Genomic DNA, 19,597 nt, shown 5'->3' with positions numbered 1-19,597 from the left:
CCGGGCCAGTACGTGTCTACTAGACCAGCGTGACAGGGGGATGAATAACATTCCCAGGTCCCCTGCAGCCTGCTAAATGTTTACATTTGCTTAAGTGCTTACTGGTAAAACCTTCAGTAAATGTGAAAAATGTCTCCTGTAAATCCCTATAATACTTTGGCTAAACCTCGTTCTTTAAGTTAATAATGCCAACTAAACAATCCATTCATTTCACTTCGAAAACTCAATCTTCATCACTCATTTCACAACCAGGTATGGGCTGCCCCTAATTCCGAGTGTTTTAATTTATCCCCTCGAAGAATAACCTTCCTCTCTGCTCTTATCACTCCATCTCTCTGCTCACAGCCCACACCTAAAGCTTACAAGTTCTGGATCACTCTCGTTGGATCCATTAAGTTGGGAAAAGTAACTCTGACATGTATTCTTTCCCTGTCAACGTGAGGGAGCTGGAAAATGGATAATTCAAAGGAGACGGAATGAAAATAACCGAGAAGGCCCAGCCCATGTCTGATTTCTTCAGGGAGCTTTCACTGCCCAGCTGGTCTTTATCTGAGTCTTCCCTTTCTGACCTCTCAGAGAACTTCTCGTTTGTACCAATTCATTCCATTTCCCTCGATCCATGTTTATGGGCTGCCCCATCTCATCTGCTAAGCATTTTATGCATTTGGCATAATTTCTCCACCCAGATTCGATGCCTTTTGAGCACGATTTAACAATAAAACTGACAGTGCCAGTTCCATTCTAGGTAATCAATACATTCTTATTGAATTGAATTAAACAAGGGAATTATTTAATTCTAAAATATAGAGAAACATTTGGTCTTGACATCCTTAAGATTAATTTTAGTTAGGAGAGACCAGGAAAAAAAGGTTATTACTTAGAAAAAAAAATACACAAGCTATATATATATCTTAGAAATATGAGTCTGCAGGACTTCAAGTAAGAGAAAGATGTATATCTCTGTTCTGCCTGAAAACTAACAGGAGAGTGAAGAGAAGACAGAAAACCCCAACTAGAACCAGGAGATGCACCTACAGAAGAGTGGCCAGGTCCAGGAGGCATGCACCTAACATCACCCCTCAGAACGTCTGCCCGAGGCTCTGACTATGAATCAGAGAAGGACTGGGACGTGCAGAGCATTTTCTGAGTTGGGGAGTGGACCCCAGTTGGAAGGCAATCAAGCAGAATCAGGGCCAAGGGCCCTGCTGGAAAAAGCAGGCTGCTGGAAAAAGCAGCCATGTAGGAGTGGCCTGGGTGCTACCCCCCAACAACCCCCCACCCATGCTTAACTGTCCCCCACACCTTGCCCTCAGCCCTGGGCACTGGACCAGGGCTTGGCCAGCAAACCTCTCACCGGGCCTTGGACCTGACACAGAGGACTTGGCCGGCAGGCCTGGGGGTCAAGGCCAAGGTTCCCAGTTTGATGATGAGTCAATTTAAGTGGAAACAGGGTTTGAAGGGGCTTCCCAGGTGGCACTAGTGGTAAGGAACCTGCCTGCCAATGCAGGAGACATAGAAGACGAGGGTTTGACCCCTGGGTCAGGAAGATCCCCTGGAGGAGGGCATGGCAACCCACTCCAGTATTCCTGCCAGGAGAATCCCATGGACAGAGGAGCCTGGTGGGCTACAGTCTATAGGGTCGCACAGAGTCGGACACAACTAAAGCGACTTAGCACACACGGTTGGGGTTTGAAGACCCAACACGCAGAGAGGAACGAGGTGGAAGTAAACAGTAGCCTGGACACGGGGGTGGAAGGGATGAGGGGACCACGCCTTCTAGAAGACCAGCAGTAAAAAGAGGAGAAGAGAAGAAAAACCAGATGGAGCAGCTGACTGAACAGGCTCTTCTCTGTGACAGAAGGACTGCTCATCCAGATATAAAGTCAGAGGGGAAGGAACCAGTGGGGCAGTGGGGCTGGCAGAGGCGCTTGGAGGCCCAGGGAGGCTGAGCCGAGGACCCTCACTCTGCAAGCTGCTCTTCAGACCCTGAGCTTGGGGATCAGAAGGCAGAAACGGGGTTGCCAGCTGCCAAAAACAGGTATCAGATTCTGGCAGTGATAACCTGCGGTGGACAACACCTGGTCCCATCCTCCCGGAAGAAACAAGGGCTGTCTGAGAAGGAGCATCCGAGGACATGTACTCTGGACCACGCCTCATCCTCCGACCCCTCGCCTCTGCCACTCAAAAACAACGGAGTCCACTTTATCCAGTTAGGAGAGCTTCATCACACGGAAGGTGTTCAGGGACACTGGACACGTGTGTGACAGGTAAGCAGCAGGAAGGAAGGATGATACTCGTGAGGATGTAAAACAGAAGGACAGGAGGCTTGGAGCGTCAAACTCCGTCTTGATTTTGCCCTGGACAAGTTCCGCTCCCCCCACATTATCCCCCTTCCCCCGGCGTCATCCAGGCTCCAGAGCCCTGGTCCCCTGGGCATAGCCTTGGCCATGCTGACGCTCAGCCTCAGGGGCACAGATGCGGGGGTGTGGGCCCCAGTTAACAGAGGTCAGGTCTGCGGGGAGGAGCTGATCCTGGGGGGATGAGCGCCATCCTGACCCTGGAGCTCCTCTCTCCAGATGTCCTCAGACGCAGACGCCAAGCTCTCTACCAAATGCACCGAGACTCCAGTCCAGCCTCGGGCCTCAGGAATGCTTCCTCAGTGATCTGGAGGACACTGTACTCAAGTTCATCAGGTGGCCCCCGAGCCATTAAAGACTCTGATAGATAATTCTGCCACAGAGGCCTGGAGCCAGAGTAAAAAGCAGAGGGCCTCGGGGTCAAGTGTTTCCACAGGAAACTGAACCAGTCACCTGCAATTACTGCTCTCCAGACGAGACCACCAGAGGAACTCACAACCGGCCCTGCGAGAGTGAGGAGGGATTCGTACATGTCATCTTAATATAAAAATGCCTCTTCCCTCTGCTAAAGACAGAAGAAGCAGTCTTTTCCCAAATAGTTAACGCTTTTTTTTTTTAACCTTAAAAATTTTAGACACTCAGAATTGGCATTTTATGTAGGTAACCGACAGATAGTTAAAAGAGCTGTCCTCTGTATTCTCCTTGGGAAAACGAAGCAAAGAATAATGCAATGTCATGGATGTTTATGGCCATGAAATGGCATTTTAGCTGTAAAGATTTTTTTTCCCTTTGATTCTCAAAAATGTTAGAGAAATTTTTTGTGGCCTAAGATGTAAAGGGTGTGCTTTTACTATAACTACTTCAAAACTAGCCAGTTACCTCAATGTGCCTTGTTTATCAAGTATGTATTCAGTGTCAGCTTTTCCAATATCTGAAGTGTCAGAGACAAACAGTAGCTCAGTAAAAAGCAAGGCGAGAGCACGAAGTCTGGCGAACAAAGCCCCAGGATGACTTTCTCAAGACGCTGCAAGCTGCAGAACACTCAGCCCATGCAGGTCAGCCCTAACGTGGAAGTGGATTCCGCTCAGAGTCATCCTTCATGATCCCCTGAAGTCACCATAAAGGACACGCAGGCTTATGTATGTACAGTTCTGGGAAACGATGACTAGGTCCACTGAAGTTTGAGGGTGGCTGAGTTAAATTAAGAGGGAACAAAAGAAAAGTCTGTATTTACAGGGCTGGGCCCTCAGAGCATCTGCCTCCAAGACAACTCTGCAGAGGTGAGAGGTGGAGATCTGAGAGGGTTCTATGTCGGGGGCGAGGGGGTGGACGCCCTTCAGTCTTCACGCTGATGACACAGGCGTGGACTCTGGCTGTGCTAATGAGACCAGGGGCGGGGGCGGGGGCGGGGGCGGGGGTGGGGAGCGGCAGTGCTCTTCTCTCTTCATTACTCAAGGCAAAATACAGCGGAAAGGGGACTTCCCTGGTGGTCCAGTGGTGAAGAATCTGCCTTGCAATGCAGGGGACCAGGCTCCATCCCTGGTTGGGGACCTAAGGTCCCACACGCTGTGCACTCACTAAGCCCACATGCCACCGTTAGAGTCAGACCACTGCAACGAAAGATCCCACAGGATACAACCAAGACCTGATGCAGCCACGTAAATACATACTTTTAAAAAATACAGGGAAATGATCTGGGACGGACGCTCAATGGAACGATTTGTAACATGGAAGAGACACACATTCAAGATTTTACCTGATCTGTCCACGAACCAGAGGTCTGTTCTTTGTCCTGTTCATGTTTGAATCAAACGGAACCTCAAAAAACTGCAAAAAGATTGAAAAAAAAATTAAATACAGCATGAAATAGTTATTTTCTTTCTGCTTTAGTTCTACAGTTTTTTTCCACAGCAAATTTTGTTTTAATTTTGATACTGCAAATACTCTTGGTACTCTTGAGAGAAAAATTCTCTGTCGGGAACATGCAATACTTTGAAAACCATAGGTTAGGTACATGGTTGCGTTCTTCAAAGCCTCTGTTTCAGGTTTAAAGCATTAGTGCCATACATGATTTCAGAATCTTTCACGCATCCTGAAGACTGAATCAACCAAGAATCAGCTGACCTGGGAAAACGGGCTGCTGGAGTCGAAGGCCAGGAAATATTAATAAGAAGTCAGACGGGGCTGTATACGAGCATTTAATCATCTCCCATTCTCCTACCACTGAATAAATGTCAATAGCATTTACTCTCACATTTCAGTATTGAAGTTACAAAGGCTAGGGAGACCATGACTCAGCTGTACATCCATTCATGTGCTGAATACTGGGGTTGTTTCCACGTTTTGCCTATTAATACTAGAGTCGGTTGCCACTCCCTTCTCCAGGGGATCTTCCCGACCCAGGGATCGAACCTGTGTCTCCTGCTTGGCAGGCGGATTCTTTACCACTGGGCCACCAGGGAAGCCCCCCATTTCCTACCACTGAATATATGTTAATAGTATTTACTCTTGTGCTATAGGATGACAGTGACAGAGAACCAAGGGATATTGTGACTCAGCTGGAAGAGAAATGAACATGCCCTAGAGATGAATAAAGGGGCTTTGCCTCCTCTTTCAAGGAGTCCGTCAGTGACTTGTTGGTTGTAAGGGGGAGAATTTCATCCTGTTCACTAACGTAATTTTTTGCCACCACCTTATCTGGAAACACGACTGAAGGGTGTGCCGAGCGCCAGGCCGACCAGCGCGAGCCCTGATGTTCAGTGCCGTGTCTGTTCAGCTCCCCGGGAGCGAGGCCGCCCAGACGCCCCCTCCTCCCAGCTCTGGCTCTGGGGCACCTGCACAAGCACCTGGAAGTTGGGGATGCAGAAGCGGCCATGTTTACACCTGCAAAATTGGCGTGAGGTCAGGCATGACTGTGGCTACACACAGTAGCTGGGACCCGTCGGCTTGCACTGCTGGCCCTGAGGGACACTGGGCCCGCAGCTGCCCCGGCTCCTGCTGCACCTCCCCGGGCTGCAGCCCACACCCGAGCTCGTCCATGTCTCGTGACCTCGGGCCACGTCTGTGTGCTGCTCCATGGCCAAGTGCGCCGCTCTCCTGCATGCCATCTGCATCATCAAAGGTGCAGGTATGAAAGCAGTGGGTAACGGACACGGTGGTCCAGTTTGCTCTCCTACATTTAGGATCCTCCTGCGGATTCTGGGTCACTCCTGCCTGCTCTTTTCTGCCTTCCCCAGGCCCAGCACCAGACACAAGGCCTGCATCACACCCAGGGTTGCACCAGCCCACGGCATCCTTACCAGGGATCTGCACCAGGCCTAACCCCTATGGTAGACCCTCGTATCGCTCACAGTGGTTCTCGCATCCTGATCAAACCTTAACTGATACAGACCTCTTCTCTACAACTTTCAACAGGGCCACTGTTTAAATAAGTAGTTAATGGTGGGTCAGTGGCAAAGAATCTACCTGCCATGCAGGAGTTGTGGGTTTGATCCCTGGGTTGGGAAGATCCCCTTGGAGAAGGGAATGGCTACCCATTCCAGTATTCTTGCCAGGGGAATCCCATGGACAGAGGAGCCTGGCGGGCTATAGCCCATGGGGTCGCAAAGAGTTGGACACAACTGAGCTACTAAACAACAACACAACAAAACTGTTCAATATGTCCACCTTATCTACGATCTCAATGACAGGCTTCCTAAGACGTGTGAATTTATCATCCTTAATGTCAAAGAGAGCTATACAAATAGGCACTCAATAAATGACATAGTAAATAAACCATCTCTGAAAATAAATCTATTTGTAGAGTGAGTTACACTTTGAAATGATTTATAAGTGTTAAAAAATTCTTTGCCTGTGAGAGTCTATATTCCCTACTGAAGGAGTTCAAGTTACACACGTTCCGTCTGCTCACCTTCCCTCCCTCCCTCAGTATTCAAACACATTCTGTAAGTATTTCTAATAATCTTTCCTTCATGACCTATTAATTTGATTTCACAGGACTAATGAGGATTCCAATTACAAATCATGTTATTTAAAAGTGGGTAAGGTGTTATCCAATATAACACAGAAACTCTTGTGTAAATAACTTTCTTGGCAGTTCTCGAGTGTCTGTGCGCACGCACCCACACACACACTCAGTTCAGGAATTCTACTGAATTATTTCATCTGGATGAAAAAGAGATGTTATTGTTTCTATGTTCCTGGCAAGTCAGCCATCCAGAGATGGGAACTGAGGTCTAGAACGCAGCAACTGAACCCCAGGATGCCACAACTTGGCACCAGCTTCTGACTCTCACGGATGCTGAAATGTATCAGGACAAGCAACATCTGGGTAGCAACAGCAGCTAACCAAGACCTTCGGGTCCTTTCAGGGAGGGATTAACAAGTCCTCCCAGCACCACGGGATCAGAGCTCATTATGCTGCTTCTCATGCGTTTTCTGTAATGCCTTTCAGTTAGGTTCACGGCTTTGGTCTGGCTTCGAAGCCATGTTCCCAGAACATAAAGCAGTGTATCTTCAGGTGAGACATTTAAGCATTTTAGAACATAGAGCTGGCTTCATCTACTCACATTTTGTTCCCCCTGTGCTTTATCATCTTTTCATAATGTAATTATCATTTCAGTTGGTAAAACTCCTACAACTGATGTTGAAAATAAAATATCAATGCAGTCTTACCAGCCCTTAGAACATACTGTTCACTGGTTTTTTTTATGCATCCTCCCTGCTTTGAACAATGCCGGCAGTGGTTCGCTGCTTCAGGGAATGCACGTGGACAACCGCTCAGCCCAGGCCCACCATCTCAGGCCCCTCCTGTGAAGGCTCCGGTCATTAGGTCTCAGATGGCCATGTCACCCCGTGCTTTACCCCATACCTAGACACAGTAGCTGGTTTACTGAGCGGGTATCTCATTCAAACAGTCTCTGCTTGGGGATTTAATAAACCAAAAGCCCAGGAAAGTATGTCCTCCCTCCTCCTGGGTTGCCTGTGGCCATGCAGCAGGATAAGTGGAAATGGAGGAGAGGTCCCACATTGACACCTTGGATCTATTACCTCCAAGGCTCCATCTCCACCTTTTCTAGCCTTGTGTGCATGCATGTTAAGTTGCTCATTCCTGTCCAACTCTTTGTGACTCTATGGACTATAGCCCGCCAGGCTCCTCTGCCTATGGGCTTTCCCAGGCAAGAATACTGGAGTGGGTTGCCAAGCTCTCCTCCAGGGGATCTCTAGCTTAAGCCAACCCAATATGGGTCTATCCCTTTAATTCCAATGTCCCAACAGAGGACTGTAAGGACGTCAAACATGAGGGCAGTTGCATTGTCCAGGAGGGAATGATATGTGCTTTTTCCTCAGCAAACAACTTCTTTTCCGCTTATGTTCATTTCCAAAATAAGTTTTTGTCCCAGTCTCTTTCTCTTATAAAAACCCATCAACCTTTTGGAACTCCTTTCATCAAAAATCTCCCCTCTTACCCAGGGTCCCAACCCAACCATCCACTTTCCCATCTCTCAGATGCTCTTTCCCCATTTCCTGCCCTCCACTATCCCAGGAGCTGTTCTACGAGGCAGACTCTTGGGGTTGCAAATGGCAGAAACACAACTGAAACCAGCTCAGAGAAAATCGGGCCTTTATGTCCTGCAACGGGGCTGTGCCTGCTTTAGGAATTTCTGAGTCTGGCGCCACATGTACCGCCGTGATTCTGGCTCTATCTCTCGAGTCTCCTCTGGGTGCTCCGGCGTGCAGAGGTCTTCCAGGAAGCAAAATGGCCCTGGCAGCCCTAGAAGCTCAAGCTCCTAGTGACCTCAGCAGAAAAGTTCATTTCCTGACAGCTCCAAAACAGAAGTCCAGAACCACCATGGCCATGAATTCCAGGGACGAGGGGGTGATGTGACCACAGGGAGGGAGCAGGTGGAGAGACACAAAGACACAGTACCCCGCTCAAATGACGCGGATTGCCTTCTCCAAGGCAAATTCTATCCCCAGAAGAAAACAGGAAGACGGCAGACAGACAGATGCAGTGAAATTATCTCTAACTCACTGTGAAGCTAATAGCCCCAAATCATTTCATTTCACACATCATGCCTGTAAAATAACTTGCCCACATTCATCCTAGTTTAAGACTGAGAAGCATTAATCAATAGAAATGTAATAAATAATTTATATTAATCTTGTCTCAGAATCAGTTTGTGAATCAATAGTTCTATCTGTTTAATAGAGTGGTAAATGGATCATTTTTTCTTCCTCATAGCCACATGTAGATACGAGTCACTATTATACCGACAGATAAATATTTATTAGATGCCTAACATGGGCTTCTCTGGTTAGCTCAGTGGTAAAGAATCTGCCTGCAGTGCAGGAGATGAGGTTTTGATCTCTGGGTCGGGAAGACGCCCTGGAGGAGATGGCAACCAGCTCCAGTAATCTTGCTTGGGAAATCCCATGGTCAGAGAAGCCTGGCTGGCAGGCTACCGTCTACGAGGTTGCAAAGAGTCGGACACGACTGAGTGATTAAACAACAACAAACATGAGATCCTCACTTTTCTATTATAACCATGCTTTTTACATTAGTTCAGTTCAGTCGCTCAGTCGTGTCTGACTCTTTGCGACGCCATGAATCGCAGCACGCCAGGTCTCCCTGTCCATTACCAACTCCTGGAGTTTACTCAAACTCATGTCCATCGAGTCAGTGATGCCATCCAGCCATCTCATCCTCTATCGTCCCCTTCTCCTCCTGCCCCCAATCCCTCCCAGCATCAGGGTCTTTTCCAATGAGTCAACTCTTCGCATGAGGTGGCCAAAGTATTGGAGTTTCAACTTCAGCATCAGTCCTTCCAATGAACACCCAGGACTGATCTCCTTTAGGATGGACTGGTTTGATCTCCTTGCATTAGTAGATAATTATTATTACTCCAAAGAGATGATGCTCTGATATAAAATATACCTATTAACCCTTCTAACAGATAATTACATACTTAAGATACTACTGAATTTTTGTGAGCTAAAATGAAACAGGCACCAAAAGTGGGGAGAAATAGAACTCGGCCCATGTGATGAATTTCCTATTCCCACTCTGATTAATTATATGTTACGCAAAAAGTAGACATATTCTAGAGCTGTCCTTAAGTCAGGCTAGGGAAATATTAACTTTGATAACGAGGTGCAACGTTTTTCTTTCTCTATGTGAAATAACGGGGGCGACATTCTTCTAAAGACCCAAAAGAAAAACAAACGCATGAACCTTGTCAGGGTTTGTTTTTCCATCCATCTTCTCAAAGCTGTCAACAAGTGTCAACGGCCCAAAGCCTCCCAGGTCCAAGATAATGTCTCAGACCAAGTTAAAAGGGATGTTAAATAAATAAAGTCCTGGGAGGGGCACCTTATCCAGCAGGGTCTCATACTACTGCTTGCAGCCCACAAGTCAGTTAAGATATGCACTCAGCCTGGCTCGCTGGTTGGTACCAGTGTCCCACTGCCAATACCAAGAACCAACAGACTAAGTGGGACTCACTGTTGCCATGGATTCTTCCCCACGAGGTATCTGAAATTAGGTGCGTGCGTTCACACATGGTGACTGGGGCAAAGTTCTCCTCCAAATCTGCTACTCAAGTCATCACTCATTAAGCTGTGTTTTAAGGCTTCACCCCAAAAGGTCACATAACACCTATTAGAACCCTAAATGACCACATCCTGTGAGTAAAAGAAAACTCAAAAAATCACACCGGTTTTGAGGAGCTTCAGAAATGGTGTTCTAGGTCAACCCTTTCCCCTACCAGAGGGCTCTCAATTTATAACACTGCTTTCTGAAAAAAAAAAAAAAAGATGGAAGGAAAGTACACTGAAATATTTACAACTCGGTGGAGAGGATGGAGGGGTGACTACTCTTTCTGTATCTTACAGCTGTCTGTAAAGACCAGATATTTTCTTCCTAGGGGGAAAAAAAGTAATAAAAGTTTTTACCTACATGAGACTAATACAAAACTTGAACAGACTCTCTTTAGATTAACCAATAAGGAATTACCAAATGTATCCAGTATAAAGCTCATATTAGTGGAGCCTTAGCCAATTAGAACCTTGTTCCCCCCAGAAAGAACCACATGGTGAAAAGTGGATCCTAAATATTTCCCAGGGACCCCCATTTCCCCATGCTCTGTGTCACTTCTTTCATTCAGGCAACTATTTTATCATTTGGCCAAGATTACAACGCCTCCCAACACTTCCTGCCTGCAGTACTGACCATTACCCTCCCCCCTCCTCCCATCAACTTCTCACACAATAGTCAACGCCATCTTTCCAGGTACAGACCTGATCGTTCTAGCTCCCAGTACAGAACTCTCCATGGCTCCCTGCTGCCCAGGGAGTCAGGTCCAGCACTCGCACGTGGCACGGAAAGCCCTTCACAGACGCTCTGGCCCCTTTACCTCCCCCACCCTTCTCTTCTCTTCCCCTGACATGCTCTGCTCTCCGGGCCTGAACCTCTTGTCGGGTCCTCGGTTTGCTGTCAGTTCTTCCACAGTCTCCCACGCTTCTCTGCAGGGGCCCATCGTTGTCGCCATCCGTCATCAGCTCAGGACTTGGGGCAGGGGTCTGCCCTTCGTTCTAGTGTTCTGTGTGGACCTCAGCGGGGGAGCCCTGCCCAACAACCACCCACAGGACCATAAGGATCACTACAAGTTCACAGTCACCAGCATCAAAGGGGCTTGTAACACTCACTCCCGGGCCATCCCCTTTGACCTCTCTCGCCCACTGGCTCTGCTCCTCTCCACAGAGTTGGTTTTTAGTCTGGTTCGCTCTTAACCCTCCCCATGGACAGAGGAGACGCGCTGGCTGCAGTCCAGAGGGTTGAATAGAGTTGGACACGAGTGAAGTGACTTGGCAGGATGCATTCTCAACCCACATGCAACCTCTGCCTTCCCTCTACCTGGGCGGATGACCCCATTCCCTCCCACCTCCCAGAACACCTATCCACGTGTCAGCCCTTTCCCTATAGCACATCAGGTCTGCGTCTTTCAGCTGCATTGTTCCTATCCATACCTCAACGTGCTTCATTTCCTCCAACCCTGCATATCTCCTGACATCATCAGCTGATGTGAGCACAAGGTGAGCATTTGGAAACGAAAGGAAATGGTCTCTAACACGACGTGAAGTCTGGGGCCCTCATCTTAGCCCCAGCATGATTAGTAGCAGGAGGTGTCCGTGGCAAGGTTAAGAACCCTCCAGAAATCTCCCAATAAGCTCCAAGGAATTTCTATTCTAACAGCTGTCAAAGACTATAATCCTATCTTTGCAGAAACCATTTTTAAAACAGTTAATTCTGATGCCCAGCTTTGAAGAACAATAAATAAATAAATGCATAAATGTCCACTAAAGGAGACTAATGTGAACAGACTAAATCGCAAATATTTTCTTGAAGCCCACCTTTGAACTCGGACTTCACAGACTAAAAAAAAACCTTTCCTCGACTAGTGATACTTCATCCTAATCTTCATCCTACTCTAATGAGGACACAAGACTAGCAAGTTAATAAATTCTTGCGGATTCCTCCACAACTATTAAAAAAAAAAGGCATGTTCACTGAAACCATTAATGCTGATAATATGACAACAGTCTGACCTCTGAAATAGTCCTCTAAAATACTATACAGAGTTTAAATGCCACCCAGAGCATAGAAGATGAACATTTTAAAAGGCATTTCACTTACTTAAATAAGTAAAATCACCTTTGTCTATAGAGGAATCCACAGCAGAAGAATGATGATACTCGACAATAAAAGGTGGTATCACAAGTTGAGCAATAAAACTGGCCAATCTGCAAAGGCTCAGATGCTGCCGTAATAACATCTGGTCCCAGCGGGGTCGAGGGGTGGGAGCCAGAGAAATCATTAAGCCATCTGAGACGCTCCAAACAAAGAAACTGTAAAATTCTGAACTATAAAGCGGAGGAAATATACTTAATCCCTGTGGGGGTGCAGTATGTATTTCAACTGGGCGCTCCCTTCTGCAGTGAGGACACAGCGATACGCCCAAACCTGGAGTGACACAGAATCTCAACTGGCTGGATGTGGCCCGGAGCCAGCCCGCGCCAGCACCCGGGCACCTGTTGGTTTAATCATCGCATTACTCCAGACACCCAAGGCGGGTGGGGGTGCGGAGAGGAGGAGGCCAGGGGAATGGGGAAAAATAGGTCTCATTCATTTTGCCTATCAGAGAATGTATACCTTAAAAAAAAAAAAAGTTTCATGTGCTTTCTGTAAATGTTCAATAACGTGTTAGAAGATTAACACATTTCTTCTAAGATTACGGTTTATTTTTCTGAACTTCAGATCCTAGAGGGTGCAAAGGGAGATGCTTGTGAGTAAGCAACTGCCTTACTTGCTATATTATCTTAAGCAAAGTGACTTGAAACTCTCTTGAATGGCCCTGTTTCCTTCTGTCACTGAGATTCTACAATGGGGGTACAATTACAGTTGCATTTCAACTTTAATAAAATTTCTCTGCTGCCCATTTTCCCGGATAATTCTCAAATAGTCTCCTGCCAATTAGCTAAAATTATTTTAAAATAAGCTTTTGAAAGTCTTTGTTGAAAGCAGGTGTGTTACAAAATGTGCTTCTTTAGGAGCTTAAGTGAAAGAGAAAAAAAAAACTGAGATGGTGAATAAAAACAATGACTATTACATCAAAATAGTAATAGAGATAAAATACCTGTATCAAAAAATAAAATAGCACAAAAAACATACTGGGGCATTTTCAAAGCCTTAAGAAGGGAATACAGGTGTTATATGTATAAGTTGTCACTAAGTGGAACCCTTTAGACAGCTTTTCACAATCTTTTCTCTTCTCTATTCCCACTGCTTTTCTTTCAGTCTGATGACTGGACATGCCTCAATTCTGCGTCTGATATATTCAGAATATATATCTCAGCATAGACTTGGGCCTATGGTTCCTTTGCTGAAAGATAGGAAACGGCTGAAAATCCTTTTGGTAGGGCAAGACACCTGTCATGCACAAGGATGGGATATTGGGTAACTTCCCAGGACCCTCAAAAGTTGAAGTATATATAACTTCTTTCCTGAGAAGCTGAACAAATGCTAGTGATGCAACATGGTTTCCATTTTCTGAGAGCAGAACACGTGCACTGAAATAACACAGTGGTTGATCCACAGGAGAAAAGTTTTCCATCTGTACACAGAATACCTTCAGCCCTCCTGTTAAAAGCAGACTAGGAATACATGTTTCCTTTTCTAAGCTATGTGAATAAAAATTCCAGATTACTCAGAGTTTCTAGGAAGAAAATGTAGAATAGAGTTCTGAAGTTCATTTTGAGTTTTTCAATGAAAACTTTTTAAAAGTTTTAACTTAATTAAACACAGCATATAGAGAACTTAAATATGCCTAACTTTTCTGTTAAATACTAATGTAACCCCAGAAAGCGGGCAAACATTTAGAAATGCCCGTAAATTACAGTAGTTGACTAGTGTCCGTGAATTTATTAGTATGATTATGCATCTTAGATGAATGGAGAAGCCACTTATCGGCCATCAAATTCCAATACTTAAAGAACTGTAACTGATGACATGTCTATGTATTTTCTGTTTGTACTACTGCCTCAGAGGCAATTCTTACAAGATCGGGAATATACATGCTTCTCTATGTTTGCACAACTATCTGTGTGACGTGGCAATCTAGTTTTCTAAGAGCATTAATGTCTTAATGAAACACTTATTAAGAAAAGGTTTTGACTTTAATGACCACCTTTCTTCTTTCCAGTTTCTTTTTAAATACACTCTTGTGGGAGGGCTTCCTAGTGGTAAAGTGGTAAAGAACCTGCCTCCCATTGCAGGAGATGTAACAGACACGGGTTCGATCCCTGGGTCTGGAAGATCCCCTGGAAGAGGGCATGGCAACCCACTCCAGTATTCTTGCCTGGGAAATCCCATGGATAGAAAAGCCTGGTGGGCTACCATCCACAGAGTTGCAGAGTCAGACATGACTGAAGGGACTTGGCACAGTACGTGGGAGGGCAGGTTTTCTAAGAGATGGGTGTCCTTCCCTCTTTAACGTTGGGATGGGGGACAGTAGCAGAAGAAAGCCTCCATGTGGCGATGGGTACAATAGCAAATGACAAGGTGTTGGCACCAGGCAAATGCTAACCAGTACCCGGGGTCACATTGTACACAGAAAACACATAAGGACTTCTTTGAATGCACAGTCAATCAGAGATTTTACTTTAGAAATACCAAATGGACCACAATTCTATATTTTAAAAAATCTTCCATACTGCTTCTCGCCTGTGAAGTACTGAAATCCTACATTTATGAGCCAGGATAGAATATTAATAGTAAGTAACAACAACGACGACCATCCCCTCAAAATCCACAACAAATGGAAAAGTAAACAAACCCTTTATAATTAAATCTGTAATGATAAAAAATCAATGTTAGATAATAAGTGTCTTTATAAAAAACAGTCTGCCAAATTACCTAACCATTAAGACATTTATTTTAGTTTATCAGTTGACAGTGACTTTTATTCCTCAATGAGACGTGACTAACATACTTCTCATTCTTTAAAAAGAAGTCTTTACAGGGATAATACAAATTAACAAGACAAGTCATTCTTGGAAGAAAGGGCTGGGATTTTGTCAACTGATCTTTAACAGATAAATCAGCACTATGACTTACAATTAGGCTTAAAGCTCCTAGACACTATCTGCATATGAATTCTTGAAAGAATGTATGAGGAACAGATAGAAAGCAGAATCTAGTTTATACTAACATATTTTTCAAAATGATAGCTCTTATAATTAAATATATTTGAGACATCATTTTATTTATCATACTGACAAACATTTTTAATTTTTAAAGATTAAAATAAATTCTATTAGAAGTTTATTTTTTTAAAGAAAATTACCATCACAAATCAAGATTTTGAAAGCTATGCAACCAAGAGATCAGATGTAATACTGCAATTAAATGAACAGGCTGGCTGAAGGTTAATGGCCACACACATTACATAATACTGAATAATCTAAATCTTGTACTGCTTCATAACATGTCAATGAAATTACTATTAAGAATATAAAATGCTTCAAATTAAAACAAAAACAAACAGGAACATGAAAATAAGAATATATTATTTCAATATCACTTACAAAAGAAAAAGAAAACATTCTTATGAAGGGCAGTAAAGAAACTCGAAACTGAATGAGTTTAGTTCATTTTTAAATAAATTCCACTTCTGAAACAACATATTAAGGAAATGATCTAGAAGTAGAGGAGAAAACTACATGATGAAAATTTAAATGGTTCCTAGTGGCCCAATGGTTAAGAATCCACCTCCCAATGCAGGGGGGCACTGGTTCAATCCCTGTTCAGAGAACTAAGATCCCAGATGCCACGGGGTAACTAAGCCCGAGAGCTGCAACATAAGATGTCACAACTAGGACCCGATGCAGCCAAAATAAGTAAATAATAAATAAATATTTTTAAAAAGTTAAGTGTCTGCTGCAGTTGCTTCTAACAGATAAATACTGGAAGAGAACTAAAGAAATGGTTAAAATGTGGTAAGACAACTTTATGGACTATCAGGCAGTCATTAAAAATGATAATTAAGACTCTAATAGTCCAGAAAAATGCTTCAAACACTAACAATGCAGTTTATAATTTGTCCAGAAATGCTGGGTCTATGGGTTTTTGCTCCGTTTTCCAAATTTTGTTTTTATTATAATAATAAGAAAAATAATAAGCACAGAGAATAAACTATATGGATGCATGTGGCTACATTTAAAAAGATTTGCAGATGGTCTGGGAATATTTTTTAAAAATTAAATGTCATGTTACATTTTCCCAACCACATTGAATCTTTTAGGTTTTCCAAAACACATTAGATACGTAGAAGTTTCATCACAAATGCTTTTGAAGGTTAGTTTGAGGGAGAAAGTCTTTATAAACATGGCAGGTCAAACAAACTTCGAGAAGAAGCTCCTTTTAGAAAAGGTTTCTTCACTTTTAAGAACTCTCCTTTAAATTATATTTTCCATAGCTTTATTTGTTTATTCATGGCTGTAGCTTGCTAAGGTCATATTTCTCAGAATTTTTAATTTTTACTTTTACAGCATATTCTAATTTGCTCAAGAATTTACAGACACTAAGACCAGCAAGCTAGGACTACAAGCCGAAACCCTTTCCAATACTAAATATTAGAGGCGACAGAGGGATTCTTCTAGGTGTCAACAGAAAGCCTCCTGTGTGCACACCTGCAGTTTCCCACTTTGAGCTGTGATGCTGAGGAACAAAGTAACTAAGCCTGTAATCACTATGTAATTTATTTTACTTTCAAAAAAAACCACTGTCTTGTTTAGATACTACAAAAATAGATAGGTAATTCCATTTGAAACATTCTTAAAATTTGTTATGAAAGAAATAATTGACAGGTCCTGGCTAATCTTGTGAGGGTTCATTCAAATGTTAACTTCTCATAATAACCAGTCACAACCCGAGGCAGGTGAAAACCTAGAGTCGGTTTCATAACCAAATGAATGTAACGGACAAGCAAACACAGAACAGCAATGGGAGAGTGCCTTCTTGACACTGATAAGGCTAAAGCAATACACTGACTTACTCTGAACGAATCGGGAATGACGTCCCATTAGTGGCTGTCACTCACAGCGGGTTTACTATTTTCACGCCTGGGCTCAGCGGTTTGTGCATTGACTTATCCCATCCCCCATCCTCCCCATCTTCTTTTTAAACTATTTTTTTAAAAATCATGGATTGTTTTTGAAGTCTTGATTAATCGAACACATACCCCCTGCATTGGAAGGTGAAGTCTTAACCACTGAACCGCCAGGGAAATCCCAAGCCTTACCTCTGTTAGGTAAGTATTATCATTGTGTTCCTTTGAAAGATGAGGTAACTGAGGCCCAGACAAGGAATTAACCAAGGTTGTAAGGCTTGGATTTGAAACCGGGCAAGCTGAGTCCCTGAGCTCAATCACGGTCCTACATGCCATCCGGCACTGGAGGCCTGAGCATGAGACACCCCGGGGATGAGGAGGGTCTGAGGTGCTGGGAGACAGAGACCCTGGCTCCAGATCAAACGCTAAGTTGTGTCCGACTCTTTGCGACTCCAAGAACTGAAGCATGCCAGGCTTCCCTGTCCTTCACCATCTCCCGGAGTTTGCTCAAACTCATGTCCATTGAGTTGGTGATACCATCCAACCCTAAGATCCTTAATTTATAATTCAATAAGAGGCAGCACGGTAAGATTCACAGAAATGCAGATAATAACTGCCGAAAGTCAGGTTCAAGGGGAGGAGAGACTCTGAGTCTCAAGACCGGTATGTCCAAAATTTGGCCCACCAGGACTGGGGTACAAGTTTCCTGAGAACTTTTAGCAAAAGTTTACATTGAAAATATTGTATAATATCACTTATAAGTGCAATCAAGAAAAATAGAACAAATGAACTTATGTGCAAAGCAGAAACAGAGATCCAGACGTAGAGAACAAATGTATGGATACCAAGGGGCAAGGGGGGAGGTGAGATGGATTGAGAGACTGGGGTTGATACTATCGATATCTATGCATTAAATATTTACATTCTCGATACTATGCATTAAATAGGTAACTAGTGAGAACATACTGTATAGCCCAGGGAACTCTACCGAATATTCTGCAGTGATCTAAGTGGGAAGGAAATCCAAAGAGAGGAGATACATTTATGCGTGTAGCTGCTTCACTCAGCTGTACCCAAAAACTAACGCAACACTGTAAAGCAATTATGCTCCAAAAAATTCTTCCTAAAAGTCTATGTTTAATTGTCCAGCTACTGCTGAAGAATGGTCGGGCTAACCCTTCACAAGTAAGAAATGAGGACCTAAAGTAACATTTCTTGTCCCCAATATGGCAGTTATCGTTAGGGGTATAACAGAATAATCTGGAGAATACGTTTCAAATGATCTTATTCTTTTCAAAAAGAACCAAAGATATGCTCACTTGCAGTGGAATCAGTTATAAATTATTGGACACAATTCCAATATCCAACAACGTGGGCTTAGTTCATGCAAATTTTGCTTTATTTATAAAACAGTCAACATACAAAATTGATAAAACAGTAACATACAAAATTGACAAAAACCTTTTAAAAGCAAATAATATTTAGTAACATGGGAAGTTTATGATTTGGTATTAAGAGAAAAAATAAAATTATGACATGCCATATATAGTATAATGCCTGTGTATATGTGTTCAAAAAGATTAAACAAGAGCTATAAACTGATATATACTCCTTTCTAAAGTAATGCTCAAAATTCTCCAAGCCAGGCTTCAAGAGTATGTGAACGGTGAACTTCCAGATGTTCAAACTGGTTTTAGAAAAGGCAGAGGAATCAGAGATCAAATTGTCAACATCCATTGGATCCTCAAAAAAGCAAGAGAGTTCCAGAAAAACATCTATTTCTGCTTTATTGACTATGCCAAAGCCTTTGACTGTGTGGGTCATCACAAACTATGAAAAATTCTTAGAGATGGGAATACCAGACCACCTGACCTGCTTCTTGAGAAATCTGTATGCAGGTCAGGAAGCAACAGTTACAGCTGGACATGGAAAAACAGACTGGTTCCAAATAGGGAAAGGAGTACGTCAAGGCTGTATATTGTCACCCTGCTTATTTAACTTAAATGCAGAGTACATCATGAGAAACACTGGGCTGGAGGAAGCACAAGCTGGAATCAAGATTGCCGGGAGAAATATCAATAACCTCAGATATGCAGATGACACCACCCTTATGGCAGAAAGTGAAGAGGAACTAAAGAGCCTCTTGATGAAAGTGAAAGAGGAGAGTGAAAAAGTTGGCTTAAAGCTCAACATTCAGAAAACTAAGATCATGGCATCTGGTCCTATCACTTCATGGCAAATAGACAAGAAAACAGTGAGAGATTTTATTTTGGGGGGCTCCAAAATCACTGCAGATGGTGACTGCAGCCGTGAAATTAAAAGACACTTACTCCTTGGAAGGAAAGTTATGACCAACCTAGACAGCACATTAAAAAGCAGAGACATTACTTTGCCAATAAAGGTCTGTCTAGTCAAAACTATGGTTTTTCTAGTAGTCATGTATGGATGTGAGAGTTGGACTATAAAGAAAGCTGAGCACCAATGAATTGATGGTTTTGAACTGAGGTATTGGAGAAGACTCTTGAGAGTACCTTGGACTTCAAGGAGATCCAACCAGTCTATCCTAAAGGAAAT

The 19,597-nt window shown here is 43.7% G+C and overlaps 1 protein-coding gene across 3 annotated transcripts in view; it reads right to left on the bottom strand.

The window, feature by feature from the left end:
* LOC122694758 (protoheme IX farnesyltransferase, mitochondrial) overlaps positions 1-19,597 on the bottom strand; it is a 113,018-nt gene that overhangs the window by 23,541 nt on the left and 69,880 nt on the right. For all 3 annotated transcript variants that reach the window (XM_043903897.1, XM_043903896.1, XM_043903898.1), the window contains exon 5: positions 4,114-4,184. In XM_043903897.1, coding sequence (XP_043759832.1) covers positions 4,114-4,184 — 71 coding nt within the window. The remainder of the gene's footprint in view (positions 1-4,113; positions 4,185-19,597) is intronic.

This window comes from Cervus elaphus, chromosome 5, assembly GCF_910594005.1.
Source record: "Cervus elaphus chromosome 5, mCerEla1.1, whole genome shotgun sequence".
In the NCBI taxonomy this organism is placed as follows: Eukaryota; Metazoa; Chordata; class Mammalia; order Artiodactyla; family Cervidae; genus Cervus; species Cervus elaphus.
The sequence above is the reverse complement of the archived record's forward strand: the minus strand, read 5'-3'. Positions and strand labels throughout refer to the sequence as shown.